Genomic DNA, 22,696 nt, shown 5'->3' on the forward strand with positions numbered 1-22,696 from the left:
CCTAGCTTTCCAAACAGCGCAGCGGCTTTTCTACCTTTCTGCCCGGCGCAGTGAGCTCGCCTTGGCACCAGACACGGGGCACTCGGGGTCGCATCCTCCCCCCTCCCGCCCCCTTCGAGACCTGATCCCAATGTTCAGTCCTCTCCCCACACTCTCTCACTCTCTCCTTGTCCTCTTGGGCGCCAGTTACCGTCTAGGGGATTGGGTTTCCTTAACCCAGGGCTTCCCTATCTTAGGAAGGAGGAGTTAGAACACCTCCCTTTCTCCTCCTCCTGCACCCCAAGGCCTGCCTGGTTTTTAAATCTAATCTTTTATTTATTTAAAGTCAATAAAAGAGCAGGAACCCCGGGCTCCTGCCAACAAGATATTTTATAATAATCCCCCAATCCCTGCCGAGAGTCGCGGGTAGCCTTAAGGAACCTGCTTGTTTTCTCTCCTTCGTGAAGATTTAGGCAGCAAGGAGTGGGGGGTTTTAAGGGCTCTGCGGTCTGGGGGTGGGGGGGAGTGATTCATGTAAGATGAATGAATTCCAAATATTTAAAATATAACAGAAGAGCGTTAATTTGGAGAGCCTTGAATCAAACTGAGAGCCTAACTCCCAGGGGGGCTCCTGGGCAAGAAGCCTTCAGACGTCCCCGTGGTGGGAGGAGGTATGGGGAGCCAGGTGAATGCCCAGCTTGTGACTCTGGAGAGGGCGGGTCCTGCCCATTGGGGGATGTACCCATAGACTCGGTGTGCCCATACGCTCCCACAGAGGAGAGGGGCCGAATAGACACATCCATGCCCGTTCCCTGGATCCTGGGCACCAGGCTGTGCCCCCTGCGCCTCTCCCATCTCCCTCCACAGCTGCACAGGAGCCTCCGACCTGCTTGGACCCAAAGTAGTTAAAGACTCCCAGCCTTTTGCCCCTCCTGCCTTTTCACCTCTTCTTCCCCCCCGCCTCTCGCCCACGCCCCCAGATCTCTGGGGCTCGCCCTTCCTGAAAGTAGGCGAGGCCCAGAAGCTGAGGCTGGGGCGAGGAAGGAGGGCGGAGCCAAGCCTGGCGGCCGGGGGCGTGTCTTCGCAAGCCCCGCCCCCCGAGTGCGCGCGCGGTGGCGGCGCCGGCTGAGCCTAGCTCTGAGAGACAGGTACCGCTTAGGCGCCATGTTGTGAGCGGAAGTGGGGGAGCGCGCGGCGGCTGCTATTCTGCTGGGAGCGGGCGCGGGAACCGGCGGCGGGGGGCGGAGCTGTAGTCCCCGCGGCGGAAGGAGGAGAGGAAGAAAGGGGCGAGACCCGGTGCCGGGCAGCAGCGCGAGGCTCTCGCTTGGCGCGCGGGCGTCTCCAGCTGGGCGCGCGGTGTTCGAGGGTCGGTGTCGACGCCGAGCCCTTGCCAGGGGAGCCGCTGCTACTGCTGCTGCCGCCGCCGCTGCCGTGGGGCTCGGGCGGCGACTGAGTCGGGCCGGCCGCGGGGCGGGTGGGGAGGGAGGAGGCGGTGAAGGCGGTGGGCCGGGGGGGAAGATGCCGCTGGCGCAGCTGGCGGACCCGTGGCAGAAGATGGCTGTGGAGAGCCCGTCCGACAGCGCTGAGGTGAGTGCAGCCTGGTGGCCGGGGCCGGCGCGCCCCCTCCTCTCGACCCCGCCAGCTGGCTTCCCTTCCCGGAGCTGGCCACTCGGCCCCTTCTTCTGCCGCCCGCTTGTCCCCTGGCTCTGGGATTCCGGTTCGGGTAGTTGGGGTTGGTCTGTTTGCCCTTCTCTTCCACCCACCCTCGCTCGGGGGGCTGTGGTGTGGTGGCGCGTGGGGTTTGGAGTGGGCGCTGGGGCTTTGCAAGAAGCCGATTTTAATCAACTTTGCGTGGGGGAAGCGGGAGGCGGAGTGGGGTCTTGCGAGGAGTTGGGAAGTTTGGCCCTGCGTGGTTGGGGGCTTCCATGGACCCTGGTGGCTTTGGGGTATGAATGAGGGGTATGGATTGTGTTCCCTACGGAGCAGGGACTCTTGAGTCCGGCCTGGGGACAGGGTTGCTGCGGGGAGACCAGTGCGCGGGGGCAGGAACCGCCCAGGGCAGGCGACCTGTGGGGGTTTCGGGTAAGGGGTGCAGGACAGCCAAGGGTTTTTGCTCCCCCCCCCCCATCTGCCGCAGCCCTTTCTGCTGCCGCAAAGGAGAAAGTGGAAGCCTGAGGTCTCCCCCCACCCCCAACCCCCGTTTCTGAGGTCGCTGAGCTCGAGGACCCCGTTCCTGCGAGTTTAACTTGAGTTTCCTGTCCGTGGAGGTGAGAGGGTGATATTCAAGGAGATCAGCAGTCGCCCTAAAAGGCTTTCTGGGTTTCGTCGCCCCTGGATCTGGTGACCGTCCCTGACTGAGACACCTACCCGAATGCCAAAAACCCAAATATAACCAGACAATTTCCCCGGACACACCGGAGCACCGAGCTTTTCGCAGCCGCTCCTGAGGTCCCAGAACCAACTCAGGGTCTGCAAAAATAACCCAGGCAAGACCCATTCCCGGGCATCCGCGCTCCTCTCCGGAGTGGAAAATCAATTCCTGATGGTGGCGCTTCTGTGATTCTTCCTTCTTGACTTTTTGCTGTCTTCTATCCCCGCAGCGGACTTTGGGGGATTACAGGATGGTAGGCTGTGTGTGTGTGTAATAGTTACTGTGTGAGTGACCCCATTTCTGGAAAGCATGACTGAAACGCGGGGGTGGAATGGGGCAGGCTCTGATGAGTGGTGTACTTGGCGGCAGCCACTGCCCTGCCAGCCTCCGCAGTGTGAGCTGAGCGGTGGATAGGGTTACTGGTTACGTCAGTAAGACCAAGGCTCAGTTTGATCTGAGATGCGGGACATAATGTTCGAGAATAAAGAAGGGGAAGGGGAAGAAGGATCACTTCAAATCGCTTTTTCAATTTTTTCCTACTCCCCTCCACTGCTGTATAAAACGCTCTGCTTAAACGCAGGTAGAGTTGTAATAGTGCTTACGATTTGGTGCTTGGTATTTTGCCACTTGGGTTGTATTTTTAAACCCTAAACTAAGCGCTGCTCTTTAATAGAAAAGACATTGATATATGTTACCTAATTTTTTTAAAAAGGAAATCATGATATTAGGACTGGCAGAATTACGAGAATTTCATTTAAAAAATATGTTAGCTAACTAATACTATAAGTCTTTTTATAAGAAAATCAAATTTAGAATGTTCAATCATCCTGTGAATGGATCGTGTGAAAAATAGTATTCCGGGGCTCTTTTCCCTCAGAATTTTTTTTGTTAAATAATATAGCTAAAAAGGTTAACAAAATATGTTCTCAAAGTGCTGACCTTGTGGAAAGAAATTTCATTTGCTTTGAGTCTGAATTTTAGATGCAAACGTTAACATTTGCAACTCATAATCAGTCCACATTTCTGCTTGGTATGCATTAATGTGTAAAAAAATCACTTAAAATTTCACCATATCCTTTTTCTGTATATCATACATTTGGATAAGGAAGGCACAGAGCTGATATTTACTTAGGACTTATTATATATCAGGTACTATGCTACATACTATTTCATTTTATCCTTCCTATAACCCCGGAGAATAGCTTTATGGTCCCCATTGTTACAGATTAAGAAACTGAATCTTAGAAGTTAAGGGCACAAAGATTATAAATAGTAAATGGTAGAGCCATAATTCAAGGCCAGGTGGATCTAATTCTTGTGCTTTGCTTTATATCAGAGCAGTTGCTTCAAATCCTTTGCGGAAAAATTCATGGTATAAATAAATAAGCCTGTAGTTAGAGGTCATGTATTTTTCAGAAACAATTATGGTATTACAGAGGTCTCATTTGTTAAAGCCTGATTATTTCAGTTACTGTCATGGTTTCCAGAACCTGGCAGATAGGATTATAAAATTTGCCATTTTAAAAGAATTTTCTTGGTATTATATAGCATAAGGTATGTCAAAACAGAGCCAGTGTTGCCTAGATTTATTAAAACTACATTTTAACAAGTTGCCCTTAAATATTTTGTTGCCTTTGGTTGTTTAACTGTTTCAAGTAAATTGCTTGTGATACAAATTTGAAAATACTGAAGCCAGTAAGGAAAAAGTTGAGAATTTTCGTTCTGAAGTCTTATATTGGACTCCTATTTTACCATCTCCTCCCCAGTAAGTTCTTAGCAGAGAATAGTTGTATTTTACCAGACCAGGATAATTTTTTAAAAAAAATAGTCATTTGACTTGAGTAAATAAATCAAATTTTTCTCTCCAGGCTAAAAGATTTCAGGGTTGGTCTCTATAAGAATTTACATTTATAGTCTCATCCCTGGTAGAACTCTTGAAAGCAGAAACTTTTTCTCTGTATCCTCAACACTTAACATAGTGCCTGGCACAGACATATTATGGACCCAGTAGATGTCCACTGAATGAATTATGAAGGTCAGGAATAGGGTGATTATAAATCTTATCTCTGTTATTATCATTTTAATCTTACATTGAAATATGAACAATCAAACACCCGAGTACCTTACCAAAAGTACAGACAGTTTCTTCTATCCTTTAGGGCAGTGGTTCTCAACCTTCCTAATGCCGCAACCCTTTAATACAGTTCCTCATGTTGTGGTGACCCCCCGCCCCCAGTTTCATTGTTACAAATTGAACATAATTAAAGCATAGTGATTAATCACAAAAACAATATGTAATTATATATGTGTTTTCCGATGGTCTTAGGTGACCCCTGTGAAAGGGTCGTTTGACCCCCAAAGGGGTCGCGACCCACAGGTTGAGAACCACTGCTTTAGGGCCTTCCTGCTTTAAGACCTCACATAGGTCTCATGGTGCTTAAAACAACATAAAAACCCTTGTGGTTGAATTCAAGCATGGGTCAGAACACGATAGCCTAGAATAAGGCTGAATTTGTAATATCCTTACAATTGTAATATCTTTACAATTATTACAATAAACCTGATCTAAAGTGATACTTTTTTGTTTTGTCAGTTTCAGTCGAGTAAGAATAAATGGTAGTAAAGCTAAATCTGAACAGTTTTCAAAACTAAAATTAAAGATGTTAATTTTGCTTTATAGAAATGTGTTATATAAAAATAGCCACCTGAATTCCTTTAAGTAACAAGTACCCATAATGCATAGAAAATTAGTAACTATATAAATATTTTCCTTATTAAAATGAGACCCTTGTGTTGGAAACCATCTTCAGTCGTTGTGCAGCCATTTTTAACCACAAAAATTATTTCGGATTCTATAGTGTTTCTACTATATCAATATTTGATTTCTTATATTTCATCTGTACGGAAAAACATTCTATTAAAGTATGATCATTGGTTTTGCAAAAAATGTTTTATTAAGTTTCTTTTCCTTTTCCTGTTCATTTTTACCACCTTTCAGGTTTTTTTCTTTCCCCCAAGTGAAGATCTGAGGAGAGGACAGGTATTGTTACATGTCAACTGTCAAGAAACTGTGACACATTACTGAACATGTTGTTTTCAATGATTATAATATAGGTTGTCAGTCTTTGTTAAACTAAAATTTAGGAAAATTTACTTTATTTTGGCAGCTTGATCCTATATAAATGGGATTGATCCAAAATGTGAAAGTTTGGTATATTTCAATTTTAAAATAAATAAGCTTATCTAATTAAAGAAACAAGTATAGGCAGACTTTACCTCTTCTTTAGTACATTTATAGAAATCACAATGAGTATTATTCTATTTTATATAAGAAGAGTGGCATAATTGGGATGTGTACTCTTGACCAAGGATATGACATTCTGTAAATTATAGAATGATAAAAATATAGCAGGTTAGTTATCAGAAGTTTGAATTGCAGAAGAATTGTTCTAAAGATTTTTAAAAAATTTATCATCCGCTTAAAAATTGATACCATTTTGGTCATTGACAAGATTGGTCCTAAAGTTCCATGCTCAGGAACATATGATCTGCCAGACTGGGACTGATGGGTGACGGCAAGTGGTCCAATTTGCCAGTGCAGACTGGATGCTTTAAACTAAGATCACAGTGCACGACAGTGACATCTTGGTGGTCTCTTCTTGGTAACACATGAGTGTGATAGTGCCCAGGTGTGCATGTGCTTTGGTAGATAAGTTTTAAAGCACTGGAATGCAGTTGTGCAAATACGTGTTACATATTCTATTCCCCAGTTCAGATAATAAAAAGACAAAACAAGCAACTGTATTTTAAATCTTGACATTAGATGCCCTCCCTTTCCGAGTTGATACAGTTTCCTGTATCATTTATCTGGAACATTACCAGATTTCAGATGTACCAGTTTATCAATTTAATAGCAAATAGAATAAAAGCAAAGCTAAAACAACTGTACATCTTAATTGTTAAGTAAAATGTATCGAGTTAACAAAACCGCAAATATACTGTATACATATTATAAAACAGATTCAGGATAAAATATATGCTTATAGAACATAATTGTTATTTAATACATTTGGCCTTCTTTAAATAAATACATTAGTTACTAGCAGTTAAATATCTAAATTTTACTTATCTCCTTACAATTTAGAAGTTATTTTGTGGGATAATTTGGGTGTATGGCAAAATGTTAAATAGCATAGCTTTGGAGTCATAAAGACCTGGGTTTGAGTCCTGGCTCTGCCACTTTATAACTTTTAATCTTATGCAAGTTATTTAATGTTGCTATGTTTCAGCATCCTAGTCTGTAAAATAGGGATGAAAATATCTACCTCATGGGATTGTGGTGAGAATTAAATGAAATTATAATATATGTAAAGCATTTGTTTCAGTATGTGGTTTAAGTGTTTAATAAATAATAGCTATAATGAATCATCTCTTAACAGAACTGTCTGAGAAAGTTCTGTGTTCTTTTTTCAGAATCAAGCAGAACAATTAAAAATGATTTGTTTGATTGATCTATTTAAACAGAGCCATTATAATATCTGAATGTAATTGTAAGGGTAAGGTGAACAGAAATCTCTTGAATCTTGTTCTTTTTTGTATTGTTCTCCTCTCCCATATTGTCTTTAAAGGGGGAAAACAGATAGACATTTTGAAAAATATGTGCGGAAGAAGGAAGAAAGGGAAATATATTCACATTTCAACATTGCTCAAATTGGAGGGTGTATTATAATCCCTAGGATGTCGTTAATTAGCAGTAGGTTTTTTCCTTAGTGATACATAAGATAATAATGTATCTTACACATGATTGTGTCTTACAATCAGTGAAATATCATATATCCTGTATGTCAACCTATTAAAGGAAGTGTGTCCCTCAAGAAATGAATGAAGTCAGTACATGGCATCAATAGGTAGGATTTTAACTTACTTTATAAATCATACCAAAATAAAATGTGCTTTTTAATCATAGGATCAGTTCTGTTAATTTCATTTTTAAGGACAAAAATTGATATGGCACATCTCCCTTCCCATTATTCTAAACACATTTGTTTTGGTTTTTTTGAATATGCCATGAGTAACTGGATTTTCCTGTCTAGAAATATAATCCTTTGGATTTGGCCTGTTAGGTGGCATTGATACTTAAGGGACTTTAAATAGTACTTTCAATATCTTTAACTAAGAAGTCTCTGGAAATGTTAAAGGTATATCTGTACCCCAATAACCATCCCCCCCCCTCCAAAAGAAACAAAAGAGCATGGCATAATCAAATAAATTTGGGAATTGTGGAGTTAAACAAGATTTGGCCAATATCTTTACTGGATAACTTAGAACTTTTAAGATGATAGCATACCTGATGAATCTGCAAAAAGGATATAGCCCCAGCATTTGAGACTGAGTGTCAGAACCTTTTTTCTGAACCACCTATGAAGTCTCAAAGGACACAAATGCTTTGCAGAACACAGTTTTGGAAAGTCTAATAACTGTAGTAACATGATCCAATATTGCCTGGAAATGAGCTGTTATGTTTAATTGACTGTATCAAAGCGTTTTTCTTTAAGTGTCAAGAGTTTTTATTTTATTTTAAATTGAAATCTTTCCAAATTAAATTGTACAATAATTTTTCATCTTAGTAGTGAACTAAAAATTTTAATATAATAATTTAAATAAAAGCTTAAAATAATGTAAACCTTTTTTGCAATGTTCTGACAAGTAATGGCCATATTCTACTTTAATGTCAAACTAATTGCCTCTACTAAATGGCCCCGACATTGTCTTGCTCTGTGACTTATGTGTAATATATTCTGTTTTTAAAGACTTTTACCATTTGCTACTTTATGCTGCTGTTAGTTTGCCTACTTCTCCCATTCTCCCCTTTTTAAATTAATTGCTTCTAACTTAACTGATGAGGAAACTAAAGCCTAGAGAAGTTAAGTTACTATACTACAGATAGCTAGGGTTAATGATATTTTGATGCAGCTATTTTTTAAACTTTGGAATAGTGTTACTTTATTTTTTAAAAAGATTTACACTTACAGCTTAACAAGCAATGTAAAATAGTGTCCTCACCCTTTTTCTGATCTCTGTCCATCATATACACATACTTCTGGGGTCAGGAGTAATTTGATGGGCATATTACCTACTAATGAACAGTGATTTTATGCCTCAACATACCATAATGAAATAACTCCATTACTGACGTTACCTACTCTGCATATTTACTTTCCTATCTTGAAGGTGTCAGCTAGGAAGGAATGTGAATGAACTTAAGAACAAGGAGCTAGAAGACCGAAAGTTAGCCTACTCCCCCACCTGGAGTCAGGTCTCCACATTGTCTTTTAGGTTGTGTTTGTGTATATATGTTTTGGGGGGGGGGGCATCATGAAATAGTGCTAGTTTCCTGAATATTAGATACTTTACACTTATGTGTAAATCCAAAAGTGCTTTTATATTTCCTGTCATTCTTGTCTTTTGCTAATATAAATAGAATTACAGCACTACATAACTTAAATCAGATTCCCCATCTTGACTAATATATCTGTGGTTTCTTACATACCTTGAAAACAAATTATGTTTTATTCACCGTGTAAATTGATTTTTATAATCTGATATATGATGATGATCTCATCTTCAAATCTGACCTGGTCATCTAGATTCCTGAGAGCTTGGCCTCTAATCCTTTGGTCCACAGAGCTTGTTATAGGAAACTTGGTTTAGTCATTTGATATGTGTTAGAAGCAGATGTGAAATGATAGCCTAAGCAAAAGATCATTTTGGCATTAATAGATTGAAGTGCATCTCAAGTGCAGCGTTTTAGGAGAGAAGTCTTCACTTTAGAGATCTTGTAAAACCTGTACCTAAAACCACAGTTACCAGATTTTTTTTGTTTCTTCACATTTAGGGGTACAAGTGTCTTCCTGAAAACCATATAAAATAATAGGAAAGATTCACCTAAAATTTTTAAAAAAACTTGTAGACTGGCATTGCTCAGCAGCCACTAGCTACCTGTGGCTATTGAACACCTAGAAATGAGCTAGTATGACTGAGGAACTGAATTTTAAATTTAATTTTAACTAATTTACATTTAAATAGTCACCTATGGCTATTGGCTACTACATTGAACAGCACAATTCTAGATTATAGGATTAGTACAACTTGAACCCTTTTTTCCTACACTGGTGTTTTCCAACTCTACTTTCTGTTATTTACATATTGAAATTAATAAGCTAAAGCTTTTTCTAAATGAAAAATGTATCCAGTATACTTTTTCAAATTATGGTTAATCAGTTTTGTTTTGTCTCCCCTACCTTGAAGATTTTGATAAACCCTGCTAGGTGGTATATGCCCCTCAAATCACCATTCTGCACTTTCTACAACTTCACTAGTTTTATAGTGACATTTCTCATTCAAATGGTAATACCAACACATTGGGAAAATTTAGCTATCAAAATATGTTGCATTCAGTATACTGTGCTGTATTAATACTGGGAAGGGGGATTGATACATCTTGCAGAATAAGATTTACTGAATACCCCCTCTGACTAGACAGTTGTATATACCAATTTGAATGAGGTAGACATAATTATCCCCAACTTACTGATGAGGAAACTAAAGCCTAGAGAGGTTAAGTAACTTGTTTATAGTTGCATAGCTAGTAAGTGGAGAAGGCAGGATTCAGGCACAAGTCTCACAGATTGCAAACTCCATTGGCTTTCCTCTAGATTGCCCTGCTTGAGGTGAGTAGTTCAGTCTAGATGAAATCTCCTACAGAAGAGAGAGGTTTCAGGTCATTTGCATGAGTAGATGTTTTATGGGAATGTATCAGTAGAGTAGAAAAATAAAATTGATATTATTCTTCAAATATAGCATGGGTTAAATAGGCTTTTGTGAGCTGGCCTGAGAAGCGGCCTTTGTGACATTGTATATAGAAAAAATGATTTGAGATTTCTCAACAGCTGTATTATAAACATTTGAAACAAAAACTGTGGTATTTGGTATAGGGCCGTGGTTGGCAAACTGCGGCTCGCGAGCCACATGCAGCTCTTTGGCCCCTTGAGTGTGGCTCTTCCTAAGCCTTAGGAGTACCCTAATTAAGTTAATAACAATGTACCTACCTATATAGTTTAAGTTTAAAAAATTTGGCTCTCAAAAGAAATTTCAATCGTTGTACTGTTGGTATTTGGCTCTGTTGAATAATGAGTTTGCCGACCACTGGCATAGGGGGATTGCCTAGATGTTACTTAACAGCTCTCCATACAGAAGTGTGTAGGTTTGTGCTGAATAACTGTGCTCTGGTGTTTTTATTTTCTTTTTTCTCTTCTTTTTTTTGGTTTGTTTGTTTTCTTGGTGTTTTTTCTTATTTGTGCTCTGTCTTTTAACTGCAGCATATTAAATCATTACCTCTCTATATTTGCCTCTTTTTTCAGAAAAACCTATATGACACTCCCTCAGAGTACCAGAAAACAGGATCTGGCTCAACATGGAAAAGTTGCCAATTATCTTGCTACAGTATAAGAAAAGAAAATTTAAAGAAAAGTTACAGACATTGGTGGTTTTGGGGGGGAGGGAGTTAAACTTAGGTTAAATAACCCTAATCCATCTTTTTAAAAATTGAGATATGATTTACATACCACAACATTCACCCTTGTAAGGTATACAATTCAGTGGTATTTAGTATATTCAAAAGGTTGTGCAATCATCACTACTGTCTAATTCCAGAACATTTTTATCACTCCCAAAATAAATCATTAATGGTCACTCACTATTTCCTTCTTCCCCCAGCTCCTGGCAACCAGTAATCTGCTTCTGTCTCTGTAGATTTGCCTATTCTGGACATTTCATATTAATGGAATAATACAATATGTGTCTTTTGTATCTGACATCATTCACTTAACATAATGTTTCAAAGGTTCATCCATGTTATAGCATGTATCAATGCTTCATTCCGTTTTATGGCTGAGTAACATTCTGTTGTATGGATATACCACCTTTTGTTTATCCATTCATCAGTTGATGGGGACACATCATCTGGTTTTGCCAAGATGGAGGAGCTCTACTCATCCTACGTTGTCCTTTACACCTAAAACACCTTAGACATGACACAACACACAAACACAGGAACAACCTGGAAGGTTAAAACAAGGCAGACTGCCTACAGATTTTGGAACTCAAGGCATGGCACAAATAGTTCCCTGGGTTTTCTTATTTCCTCTCATATATCCTGGATTGGGTGCTGTAAAGGCCTCCAACCTAAAACTGCCAACAAGAACAGATAAAATGGGCCCCAAGAAAAGTTTCTTCTCTTTAGATGACTGGGGAAAAGGTAGTTTAACAATAGTAAACCTTTCTGTACTATCCACCCTACTATAACTAAACATCAACAGAAAAACACCCTAGTCCAAGGAAACAAGTGGCAATGCTCAGATTCCTCCACACAGTGGTATTGGCTAGGTAGATCAGGAACCTAATCTCCCATTCCCTGCCTAACAAAAGAGCAGACAGCATTTTTGATTCCTACTGCTGGGTGTATGGCAGGGTGATCAGGGACCTGAACTTTCCTCATCTCACCTCCTATAAGGGAGGTGGCACTTTCACTAGGGAAGTGTCAGCGGGGTTCAGCAGCCAGTTGAGCCTTCACCCCAACCTGGAAGCAGTGAGACTTACTAAGATGGTGTGAGACAGGGCTAGTCTCCACTAAGACTTCCCCCTGCCCTGTGTCAGTGAGGAACTGAGCCTCACCCTCACCCAACATCAACACAGCAGAGCAAGATGGTTGGAGGTGGACTACTTAACACTGCTTCCCCCCTCCCTGATGTCAGTGGGGCCCACTGGGGAGCTGAGACTCCACCCACATCTAGTATCTGTAAGGTGGAACAAAGTGATGGATGGCAGGGCTAGTTGATAGTCCACTTCCCCCTCTCCCCTCCCAAGTTGTCAGCTGGGCCCTTCAGAGAACTCAGCTTTCCACTCTACCTTGAAGCAACAAAGCAATGCGAGTTAGCCCTTTGCTTCCCTACCTCCTATTGTTAGTGGAGTCCATCAGGGAGCTGAGCTCACACCCCTACACAGAGGCAATGAGGTGGTACAGGTTGGTGCCCCACTTTCACTGGTACCAAGAGTAGAGCTGAACTTCCACCCATCTGCAAAAATGCAGTGTGACTCATTGCTCCACTTTTGCCAGGGTGATGTTGGCGGAGCCCAGCAGGAAATTGAACAAACACACCCTGCCCTCACACTACATCTCAACTGATGGACAGCCTACTAAAAAAGATTAAATAGGATCCAGAGTCTTGTCATCTCCAAAATATCCATTATACAATTGAAGATCACTTATACTAAGAATCTAGAAAATACAACACAAATGAAAAAATAGTCAACAGATACCAACACCAAGATGCGTCAGATGTAATTATCTGACAAGCATTTTAAAACAGCCATCATAAAAAAAAATGCTTCAGTGAGCAATCACAACACATTTGAAACAAATGAAGTGTTAGTCTTAGAAAAGAAATAAAAGGCATAAAGCAGAAAATGGAAATTTTAGAACTGAAAAATTAACAATAACTTAAAATGAATTTACATGGGTTCAACAGAAGAATGGAAATGACAAGAGTCAGTAAAAATAAAGATAGAGCAATAGAAATTGCTCCTAACAACAGGAAAAAAAACAGGGAGGAGGGACAAAGAGAGCCTCAGGAGCCTGGGGGACATTAATAAAAGATTTAACATGTCATCAGAGTCTCAAAAAGCAGAGAAAAATGTGGACCTTAAGAAATAATGACTGAAATGTCCCAAATTTGGCAAGAGATACAAGCTACAGATTTGAGAAGCTGACTGAACCCAAACAATAAAAACCCAAAATAATTCACACCCAGGCACATCATAATCCAACCTTTGGAAAGGAGAAGTTGTTTAATGGGTATAGAGTTTCAATTTTACAAGATGAAAAAGTTCTGGAGATTGGTTGCATAATGTGAGTATACTTAACATACTGAACTGTACACTAAAAATGCTTAAGATAAATTTTATGTGCATTTACCACAATTTTAAAAAAATTTAAGTCAAACTTTAAAGAGAAAGAATCTTGAAAGCAGCTAGAGAGAAATGAACTATCACTTATAAGGGAACAGTGATTCAAATAACAGCAGATCCGATGTTAGAAACCATAGAAACCAGAGGAAATGGCATACTTTTTCAAGTGCTGAAAGAAAGAACTGTCAACCCAGAATTCTATCTCCAGTGAAAATATTCTTCAGGAATGAAGGTGCAATCAAAGCAATCTCAGATGAAGCAAAACTTAGAGAGTTTGTGCTAGACCCTGAAATGGCTATAGGTAGTTCTTTAAGCAGAAGGACATGGTAAAAGAAGGATCTGGAACATAAGAATAAAGAGATAAGAATTACATGAATTCTACACAGTCTCTTCCAGAAAATAGAAGAGGAAAGACTTCATAACTCATTTTATAAGGCCAGTTTTGCCCTGATCCCAAAATCTTAAGACAATACAGAAAACTATAGACCGGTATCCCTCAAAAATATAGATCACATACTTATGTACAAAATATTAACAAAAAATATCCAGCAACATATAAAAAACTATACACTCTGAACAAGTGGGTTTTATTTCAAGGTTGTAAGACTGGTTCAGTATTCAAAAAGAACTGTATTTAGTCCACTGTATTAAAAAGCTGAAGAAAAATCATATTAATGCAGAAAATGCATTAAACTAAACACTTATTCATAATAAAAACTCAGAAAACTAAGAGTAAAAGGGGACCTTTCTCACTTTCATAAAGAACATTTACAAAAAAAAAAACAAAAAAAAAACAAACAACCTGCAACTAACATTAGACTTAATGGTGAAAGACTAAGTGCTTTCCCTTTAATATCAGTAACAAGACAAGGATGTCCACTCTCACCGTGCTATTCAACATAGTCCTGAAAGTTCTTACCAGCATAATAGGCAAGAAAATGAGATAATAAAAGACATACAGATTTGAAAGGAATAAATAAAAACTGTCTCTATTTTCAAGTGATATGATGGTCTCCAATGAAAATCTCAAGAAGTCTACATAAACGTATAACTAGTAAGTGAATTCAGCAAAGTTGTAAGATACAAAATTAGCATACAAGAGTAAATTAAATCTATATACTAGCAGTGAATGTGTGGAAACAAATGAAAAACAGTACCATTTGAAATTGCTCAAAAAAAAAAAAAACCACAAAAAAAAAACAACCCAGGTATAAATCTAACAAAATGCATAGAATTTGTATGCTGAAAACTAAAAACTGCTGATGAAAGAAATCAAAGGTCTAAATAAATGGAGAGATATACCATGATCATAGATTGGAAGACTCAACATAGTAAAGGTGTCAATTCTCCCCAAATTATTCTATAGCTTTAACACAAGCTTACTCTAAAAGTTATATGGAAAGGTAAAGGAACTAAAATATCAAAAACAAGATAAAAGTAAAGTGGGAAGAATCACTCCACCCAATTTTAAAACATTATATAGCTTCAGAAATCAAAATTCTCTAGTATTGGTGAAGGGATAAACACATAGATCAATGGAACAGAATAGAGAACCCAGAAATAGACCCATACAAGTACAGCCAACTGATTTTTGTCAAAAGGTACAAAAGCAATTCAGTGGAGGAAAGGTAGGTAACCTTTTAAACTGGTGCTTGGAGCAATTATACTTCCATAGGTAAAACAATGAACCTCAACCTAAACCTCACGACTTACACAAAAATGATTGAAATGGATTGTGGATTTAAATATGAAATGTAAAATTAAACTTTTACAATTTAAACATAGGGGAAAATATTCCGGACAGTGGGCTAAGTGAAAAGTTCTTAGGCCAGATATCAAAAGCACAATCCATAAAAGAAAAATAGCTCTAGCCGGTTTGGCTCAGTGGACAGAGCATCGGCCAGTGGACCAAAGGATCCTGGGTTCGATTCCAATCAGGGGCACGTACCTTAGTTGCAGGCTCTTTCCTGGCCCAGGCCCTGGTTGGGGCTCATGTGGGAGGCAACCAGTCGATGTGTTTCTCTGACATCGATGTTTCTCTCTGTCTTTCCCTCTCTCTTCTACTCTCTCTAAAAATCAATTGGAAAATATCCTTAGGAGAGGATTTAAAAAATAATAAATAAATAAATAGGACTTAATCAAAATTCAAATCTTTATGAAAAATAACTAGTTAAGGGGATGAAAACAAGCTACAAATTGGGCGAAAAAATGTTTCAAACCTATATCTGAGACAGGACTTGTATGTAGAGTATATAAAGAACATTAAAAACTTAATGGTAACAAAGACAACAGACATTTCACCAAAAGGGATATATGGATAGCAAATACGCATATGAAAAGATGTCAACATGGTTAGCTATCAGGGAAATGAAAAAAACGACAGTGAAATATTACATGCCTATTAGAACAGCCAGAATAAAAAATAGTGACAATACCAAATGTTGAGGATGTGAACAAACTGGTGATGGGAATGTAAAATGATACAGCTCTTCTGGAAAATAGTTTGTCCATTTCTTTAGAAAACTAAACATACTCTTACTTATATGACCCAGCAGTCATCCTCCTAGGCATTTATCCCAGAGAAATGAAAATGTATGTCCACACAAAAGTCTGTACACAAATGTTCATAGCAGATTTATTTGTAATATCTAAAAGTTAAAAACCAAATGTCCTTCAATAGGTGAATAGCTAAACAGGCTGTGGTATATCCACACCATCCAACACTACCCAGCAATTAAAATGAATGAATTATTGATATAAAAACTTGGATGAATCTCAAGGGAATTTATACTGAGTGAAAAAATGTTACATATTGTGATTGCATTAATAGAACATTCTTGAAATGACAAAATTGTAGAAATTGAGACTAGGTTAGCGGTTACCAAGGTTAGGAGGGTATAAAGGGATGTGAGTCAAGTCATAAACAGGCAAACATAGGACTTTGGTAATGAATTGTTCAGAATTGTTACTGTGGTCATAGATACAGGAACCTATACATGTGGTAAAATATATAGCATGCACACACACGAGAACCTGTGAAATCTGAATAGAATCTGGGCATTGTACCAGTATACATTTCATGTGTTTGACAGGGATTTATGTAAGATGAAACCACTGGGTTAAGGGTATATGGCATCTCTGTACTATTTTTGCAACTTCCTGTGAACCTATAATCATTTCTAATTAAAAAGTTTAAAAAGTCATAAAGCATTAAATAAAAGTCAATGGTGGTTCTCAATTAAACATTTAGTAAAACAGAAATAAAATGATGTGTTCATAATATTAAAAAGAGAGAGAGAGAGAGCCCATGGACATGGATAAATAGTGATGGAAAAAATCAAATATATATCAGACCAATAGCCAGCATCATGCTTGATGGGGACATATTATAGGAAGTCTCATTAAAACTATGCCTACTGTTTTCACTTCGATTTTACATTCTAAAAGAGTTTGCTAATGCAATTAAACAAAATCAAAGATATTCAAAAGAAGGATAAAAGATTACTATTCATATCATCTACTTAAGTAATCTAAGGAAACCACTAAAAAGGTTTGTTAAAACTAATGATAGTCTAAAGGTGATATTATACAGAATAGGTCCAGAAATCAATAAATAGCTTACCTAGTTAGACATGAAAATGGGGGAAAATATCTCATTTAAAATAGCAATAAAAATATTAAATGTCTGGAAATAAACCTAACAAGCAAAGGGCAGAAACTGAATGAAATTCAGGTGCATTAAAGAATAATTTGAATAAGTCAAGAGAGAAATTATGGTTCTTTAATAGAAAAAATAAGTAAATAAATTACTTTCAATAGGATTTGAAGTTTGTTATTTTTCTTATTTTTTTAAGAATTGAGGGTAACTTTTCTGTCTTGAATGTTCCCAGATTTTTAGTTTTTAAATTTTTTTTATTAATTTATAGCTTGTCTGAACAGTTAATACTAATAATTTTAGTTAAGTGCTCTTATTAATAGTGTATATGCATAATATATGTGCAGCTAGAATTAATCATGGAGCTGTAATTAGAAACTGTATTTCTGACTACTTTTTCAGAAATAAGTCTTGTTGCCAGATTGTGTATTTATGCCTATGATAATTTTTAAATACCCACACATTTTTAATGAGTAAGTAGTTTGGATTTTTTTTTCCTCAGTCAACTCCAAACTTGTCTAAAACATTTTGTGTTAAGATACAGTTGAAGTATGGTGGTTAACAAAGGGGATGAATGGGGAAGGAGGGATAAAGAGGGTAAAAGGAGGGATAAATGGTGATGGAAGGAGACTAGACATTGGGTGATGAGCACACAATGCAATATACAGATGATGTGTTATAGAATTGTACACCTGAAACATACAAAGTTATTAACCAATGTCAGCCCAATAAATTTAAGTTTTAAAGAGATACAGTTGATACTACATAAGAATTTTGCTTGGATGTGAACCTCTGATTTATTGTGTATTTGAGCAAATCTCATCCTGTCTCATTTCACTTACTTGCAAGCTATTATTATCTTCTTTTTGTTATAAAGATGTTTGTAAGACTGTGTTTAAGGTAATTATTTTAAGTGATTGTTAGTTAACAGTTATCTTATCAATAATGTATTGTGGTCAGTTCGGCAAACATTTAAGCAGCACTTGTTTTACTGATGAGGAAATAAGAGGTGCAGGTAATCTTGCCACAACCACATAGCTTGAACTTTGAAGCCTAGCATAATGGTTATGTCTGTTTTAGGTAGGAGGGCTTCTTTAAGCCTCTGGAAACCAGAAGAAATTATTAACCTTGTTCCTGAGACTCTTAAATTAGCCAACCCAAGTAATGCATTAAATAGTTATCTAGTACTCTGATTTTTAGCCCTAGAAATGGAAGTGGATCCATTAGAGCAAGGGACTCATCAGAATCCCCTCAGATATTTGTATTTGTCATTTCCTGTGGCAAGATGAGCAGGAAGAAAGAGAAGCTAACACTTACTGGCACGGCTAGGCATAATGAACTTTACCAAAACCTTCAACATAACTAGCATCCAAATCTTGTGGATTGGAAAACTGAGACTCATGTTAAGTAACTTGCCCAAAGTCACACCTATAATAAAGGATAAAGCCAGGTTTTGAAATCATATATCAGGCTACAAAGCCCATGATCTTTCCAACACTGTGATTTCCCAGACTGTCTAATCACAGGAATCATCTAAGGTGCCTGTTTAAAAAATGAAATACTAAGCCATGGGGCTTCTGGAACTTCTGATTCATTTTTGGTTTGGGGTTAGGCCAGGTAATGTATTGTGAATGGGAATCTTAGGTGATTCTGATCATTAGGCAGGTATGGGAAATACTACAAACTCCACAAGTACTAAGAAGTAGGGTACAAAGGTATTAGGAAGGCAGGAATAGGGCTGTCTGGGAGTAGACAGAGGCACTTAAAAAGAAAATTTGACATTTTAATAATTTTCAGTGCTAGCAAAATAAGGACAGTAAAATTGGATTGTGGAAATTATAAAATTACTTTAGGTTCCTTAACCTGCCCAGAAAAAACTATGTTTTCTTTTCTTTTCATTAGTATTTCTCTTTCATGTGACAACATTTGTGCAGTCCTTTCTTTGGCGTTATTCTTGCTTACACTTGGGTACAAAGGCACCACTGAAGGATATAGATAAAACTATTTTGGACGCAAAAGAGAAAGAAGTAATTAGAAATAACATAAGAGCTTTAAATATAGAATCAGTAATATCCTCAGGTGTAAAAAATTCACAAAATCTTAAATAACTTTAATCCTTAAAGTCACAGGATTATAACATTTCCAAGCTGGAAGAGCTCTTAGGTATCCACATATTTTATGCATGAGGAAAGCCACAACTCAGAGAGGCTTAAGGGCTTGCCCACAGTTAGGGGTAGACTTTCAAATCCATCCTGGCCAAGGTTCCACCAAACTCTTATGGCTTGCAAATAAATATCAGAAAATAGTGACTTTTCCAAGTTCATGCTGCTTTTTAGAAATAAATTTAGTGACAAATCATGTTTATCGTATCTTCTCTAATTTATTTATCTAATATTATAGTTTCTTCCTTTTTTGATTGTCCTATTGAGAATATAAATATATTCAAAGAAATCTCTTAGCAGATTATGCAGTTTGAAATATAATCATTGATCAATGATGTTAGACAAATGAACCATTACCTCCTTAGAATAGCATATTCAACAAATGGCCAATTTCAGAATATGTGTTAAGGAAGAACTCTAATCTTTTCCACTTATAATAAAATGTTATTTTATAAATAGAGAAAAATGAACATAACTAGATGCCTAAATGTGAATTCTACCAGTAATATATGACAGCATTTATGTGTAGTAGTGTAAGTTTTGGATTCAGACTTGGGTTCAGTTATCTACAAACTCAATAGTTCTGTGATCTTTAACAGGTTATTAAATCTCAACCTAACTTTTTCCCTTTACTATACATAATAACATACCTCTCATGGCTTACTAATGATTAGTTGAGATTAAATGAGAGAATATGTGTAACATAACTAATACTATACTTTGAACAAAATAAGAATTGCATAAATGATATCTGTTATTAGTATTTCCTTGAGCCAGTATTTATTTAGAAGAATATTAATTTTTGAATGAGGGCTTTAGTTTATTGCTTTATTCAATTTTTTACCATAATCAGAAGATATGATCTGTGCAATTTCTGCTTTTAAGAATTTTGGATTTTATGGTCTAGAACACGGTTAGTCTTTTTTAAAAATTTATCTTTATTGTTGATAGTATTACAGATGTCCCCTATGTTGTTGTTTTATTTCCATTGACCCTATTGTCTGTGTCCATGAGCTATGCATATATGCATGTAAGTTTTCTGGTTAATCTCCCTCCATCCACCTCACCACTTAATTATTCTTTATAACTTTTCATAGATACTTGAAAATAACCTATATTCTTTATACATTATAAAATTCATTACCTACTTATTCTCATAAATTATGTCATATGGTTGGTCTTTATTTTGTGCATTATGCTAATTGACATTAGTGTGCTAAAATTCCTCCTATTTTGTTTCCGTTTATTTCATGTTATAGTCCCCAAAATATCTTTTATTTTATGTTAAGTTAGCCTGTGATTAAATGTTCAATACTATTTTGCATTTATTATTTTAATGATATGTTTGAAAAAATAACACGTGCTAATTATAGAAAATCTGAAAAATAGAAGCAAACACAGAAGGAAATGAGCATCTTTATTGTTACTATGAAATATCATTATTAAAAGATGTAAATGTGATTAAGAATAGGGGTTTTAGAATCAGATTTGGGTTTGAAATTAGGCAGGATATTAGGTTTTTTCATTTATTGTAATATTTATTGAGCACCTACAATCTGTCAGGCATTTTGCTAGGTATTGAGGACACAGTGCTTAAAAAGATGAACATACCCATCTTGGCTTAATTTTTTCAGTTGTAAATTAGTGATAATGCCTCAGAGTTGTCAGAAGCATCAAAGATGATCTATAGGACTTAGCACTTACCTGGTGCATGATAATTCCTTAGTAAATGGTAGTGGTTATTATTACTACATATATTAAGTACTAATTATATTTTTAGTCCAAATTAAATGACCTTTCTTATTGGCTTAAGGTTTTTGCCCTCACAATTTATTTTTGGCTTTAATCTTACAAATACTTGCTTTCTTTTTCTTTATGTTTTTCTATGCTTTGTTTTGCTATGTTTTGTTTGGGTTTCTCTTTAAAGTAGTAAGTGATTATGTGGATGTTTTAAGCTTTTAAGTTTTTGTTATCAAGCATTTTAAACACATGCCACAGTAAAGAGAATAAGTATAATGAACCACCATATTCCCATAACCCAGCCTCAATAATTATCACCGCCCTCTCCACATACTCTTTCTTCCCCTCTCTGGCTCCAGTGGATTATTTTGAGGCTAATCCTAGATACATCGTCAGATGTAAATATTTACATCTATATTTCTGAAAATATAAAGACTTTTAAAAACATAATTACCATATCATCATCATTCATAAAAACAAGTAATTCTGTAATCCCAGTAAATATACAGTAAGACCCTTAATTTTCACTAGATACTTCACACTTTACATTTCTTACATTATTTTGGAATGATCTCATTCATCTTATTATAAGTTTTTTATTCTGTTTGGGGTTATTTCTATTTTTGTCGTATGGATTGTTTGTTAAGGAGGTTATGAAATAGTGATGAAAGAGTTACGGAACTGGAAAGACCTGGGTTTGAATCTTGCTTCTGCCATTCACTAATTAACTTTGCTGAGCCTTTGTTTCCTCATCTGTAAAACAGGGATAATTATGCCTACCTCGTGATCTTAGGGTTGAATGTAATGCCTGTGTAAAGTACTGTTCACAGTCTGCCAGTTACTATCTTCTAGTGATTTGGACTGCAATAAGTAAATATGTTTTTTTAAAGCATTGCAAATTTTATATTTACTAGCTAATTACTAAAAATAGTGGTTTTTAAATATCCTTTTAGGACAGAAAATTTAGAATCTCTGTTTCTCCCTTCTTCCACTAACTCTTATTTTGAGTTCACATTAATTTAGCCTGACATTATAGATCTTACCTTTAACTTTCTAAAGTTTTATATTGTTTATATACTTATATCAATTTTTCCTTCATTTTTGACCCTTTTTTTAAGTGGGCTTAACTTTTCCACCCAGTTATTTCTAGATATTAAGTTGGCGTCAGTATACTTCAGCATTTCTTTTCTACTTCAATATTCTTGAATTCTTATTTTGACTCTCTTTCAATAGTCTAGGACACGCCTTTGAACAATTTATGAAAAAAGGTACTACCAGAATGGTGACATTTATAAGGCTTTGCAAACCTAAGAATAATTTCCTGTGGCATTTGTACATGAAAAACTAGGACAAGGTATAAAATTCTTAGATCATAATTTTTCCCTTTCAACTCTGTGTCAATACTTCATTGTCTTCTGGCATTTTATTGTTGCAGGGGAAAACTCTGAGGTCAATCTGGTTTTAGTTCCTTTGAAAATAACCTATTTTTTTCTGCTTGTATGCTTATAGGATTATATCTTTATCCTTGAAATTTAAAAACATTTGCCAGGACATGTCTTGGTGTTGATGATCTCTGTTGAACCTTCTCAGTCTCCAGTCTCAGGTATTTTTTTTCAGAACTGGAAAGTTTTCTTATACTTTTGATTGATTAAACTGCTCTGTTTTTTCTTTAGGAACATTTGTATTCATAGATTATTTCTATGTCTGTCCTCCATAATTTTTAAATATTTTCTTTCATTTTCTTTTTCATGTACTCAAGTTTGT

General features: G+C 37.1%; 1 protein-coding gene across 6 annotated transcripts in view; it reads left to right on the forward strand.

Moving 5' to 3' along the window:
• The first annotated feature begins 1,131 nt into the window (after positions 1-1,131).
• Positions 1,132-22,696, forward strand: part of RPS6KA3 (ribosomal protein S6 kinase A3) — a 133,232-nt gene continuing 111,667 nt past the window's right edge. For 3 of the 6 annotated variants that reach the window (XM_059678550.1, XM_059678548.1, XM_059678551.1), the window contains exons 1-2: positions 1,476-1,566; positions 22,442-22,535. Coding sequence is in view for 2 of the 6 variants with exons in the window: in XM_059678546.1 (XP_059534529.1) it covers positions 1,498-1,566; positions 5,349-5,390 (111 nt within the window). In the remaining 4 variants the exon portion in view is untranslated. Of the gene's footprint in view, positions 1,567-5,348; positions 5,391-22,270; positions 22,287-22,441; positions 22,536-22,696 lie in introns of those variants that run through there. The other 3 variants (XM_059678546.1, XM_059678549.1, XM_059678547.1) reach the window with 3 other exon arrangements.

Source organism: Myotis daubentonii, chromosome X (assembly GCF_963259705.1).
Source record: "Myotis daubentonii chromosome X, mMyoDau2.1, whole genome shotgun sequence".
In the NCBI taxonomy this organism is placed as follows: Eukaryota; Metazoa; Chordata; class Mammalia; order Chiroptera; family Vespertilionidae; genus Myotis; species Myotis daubentonii.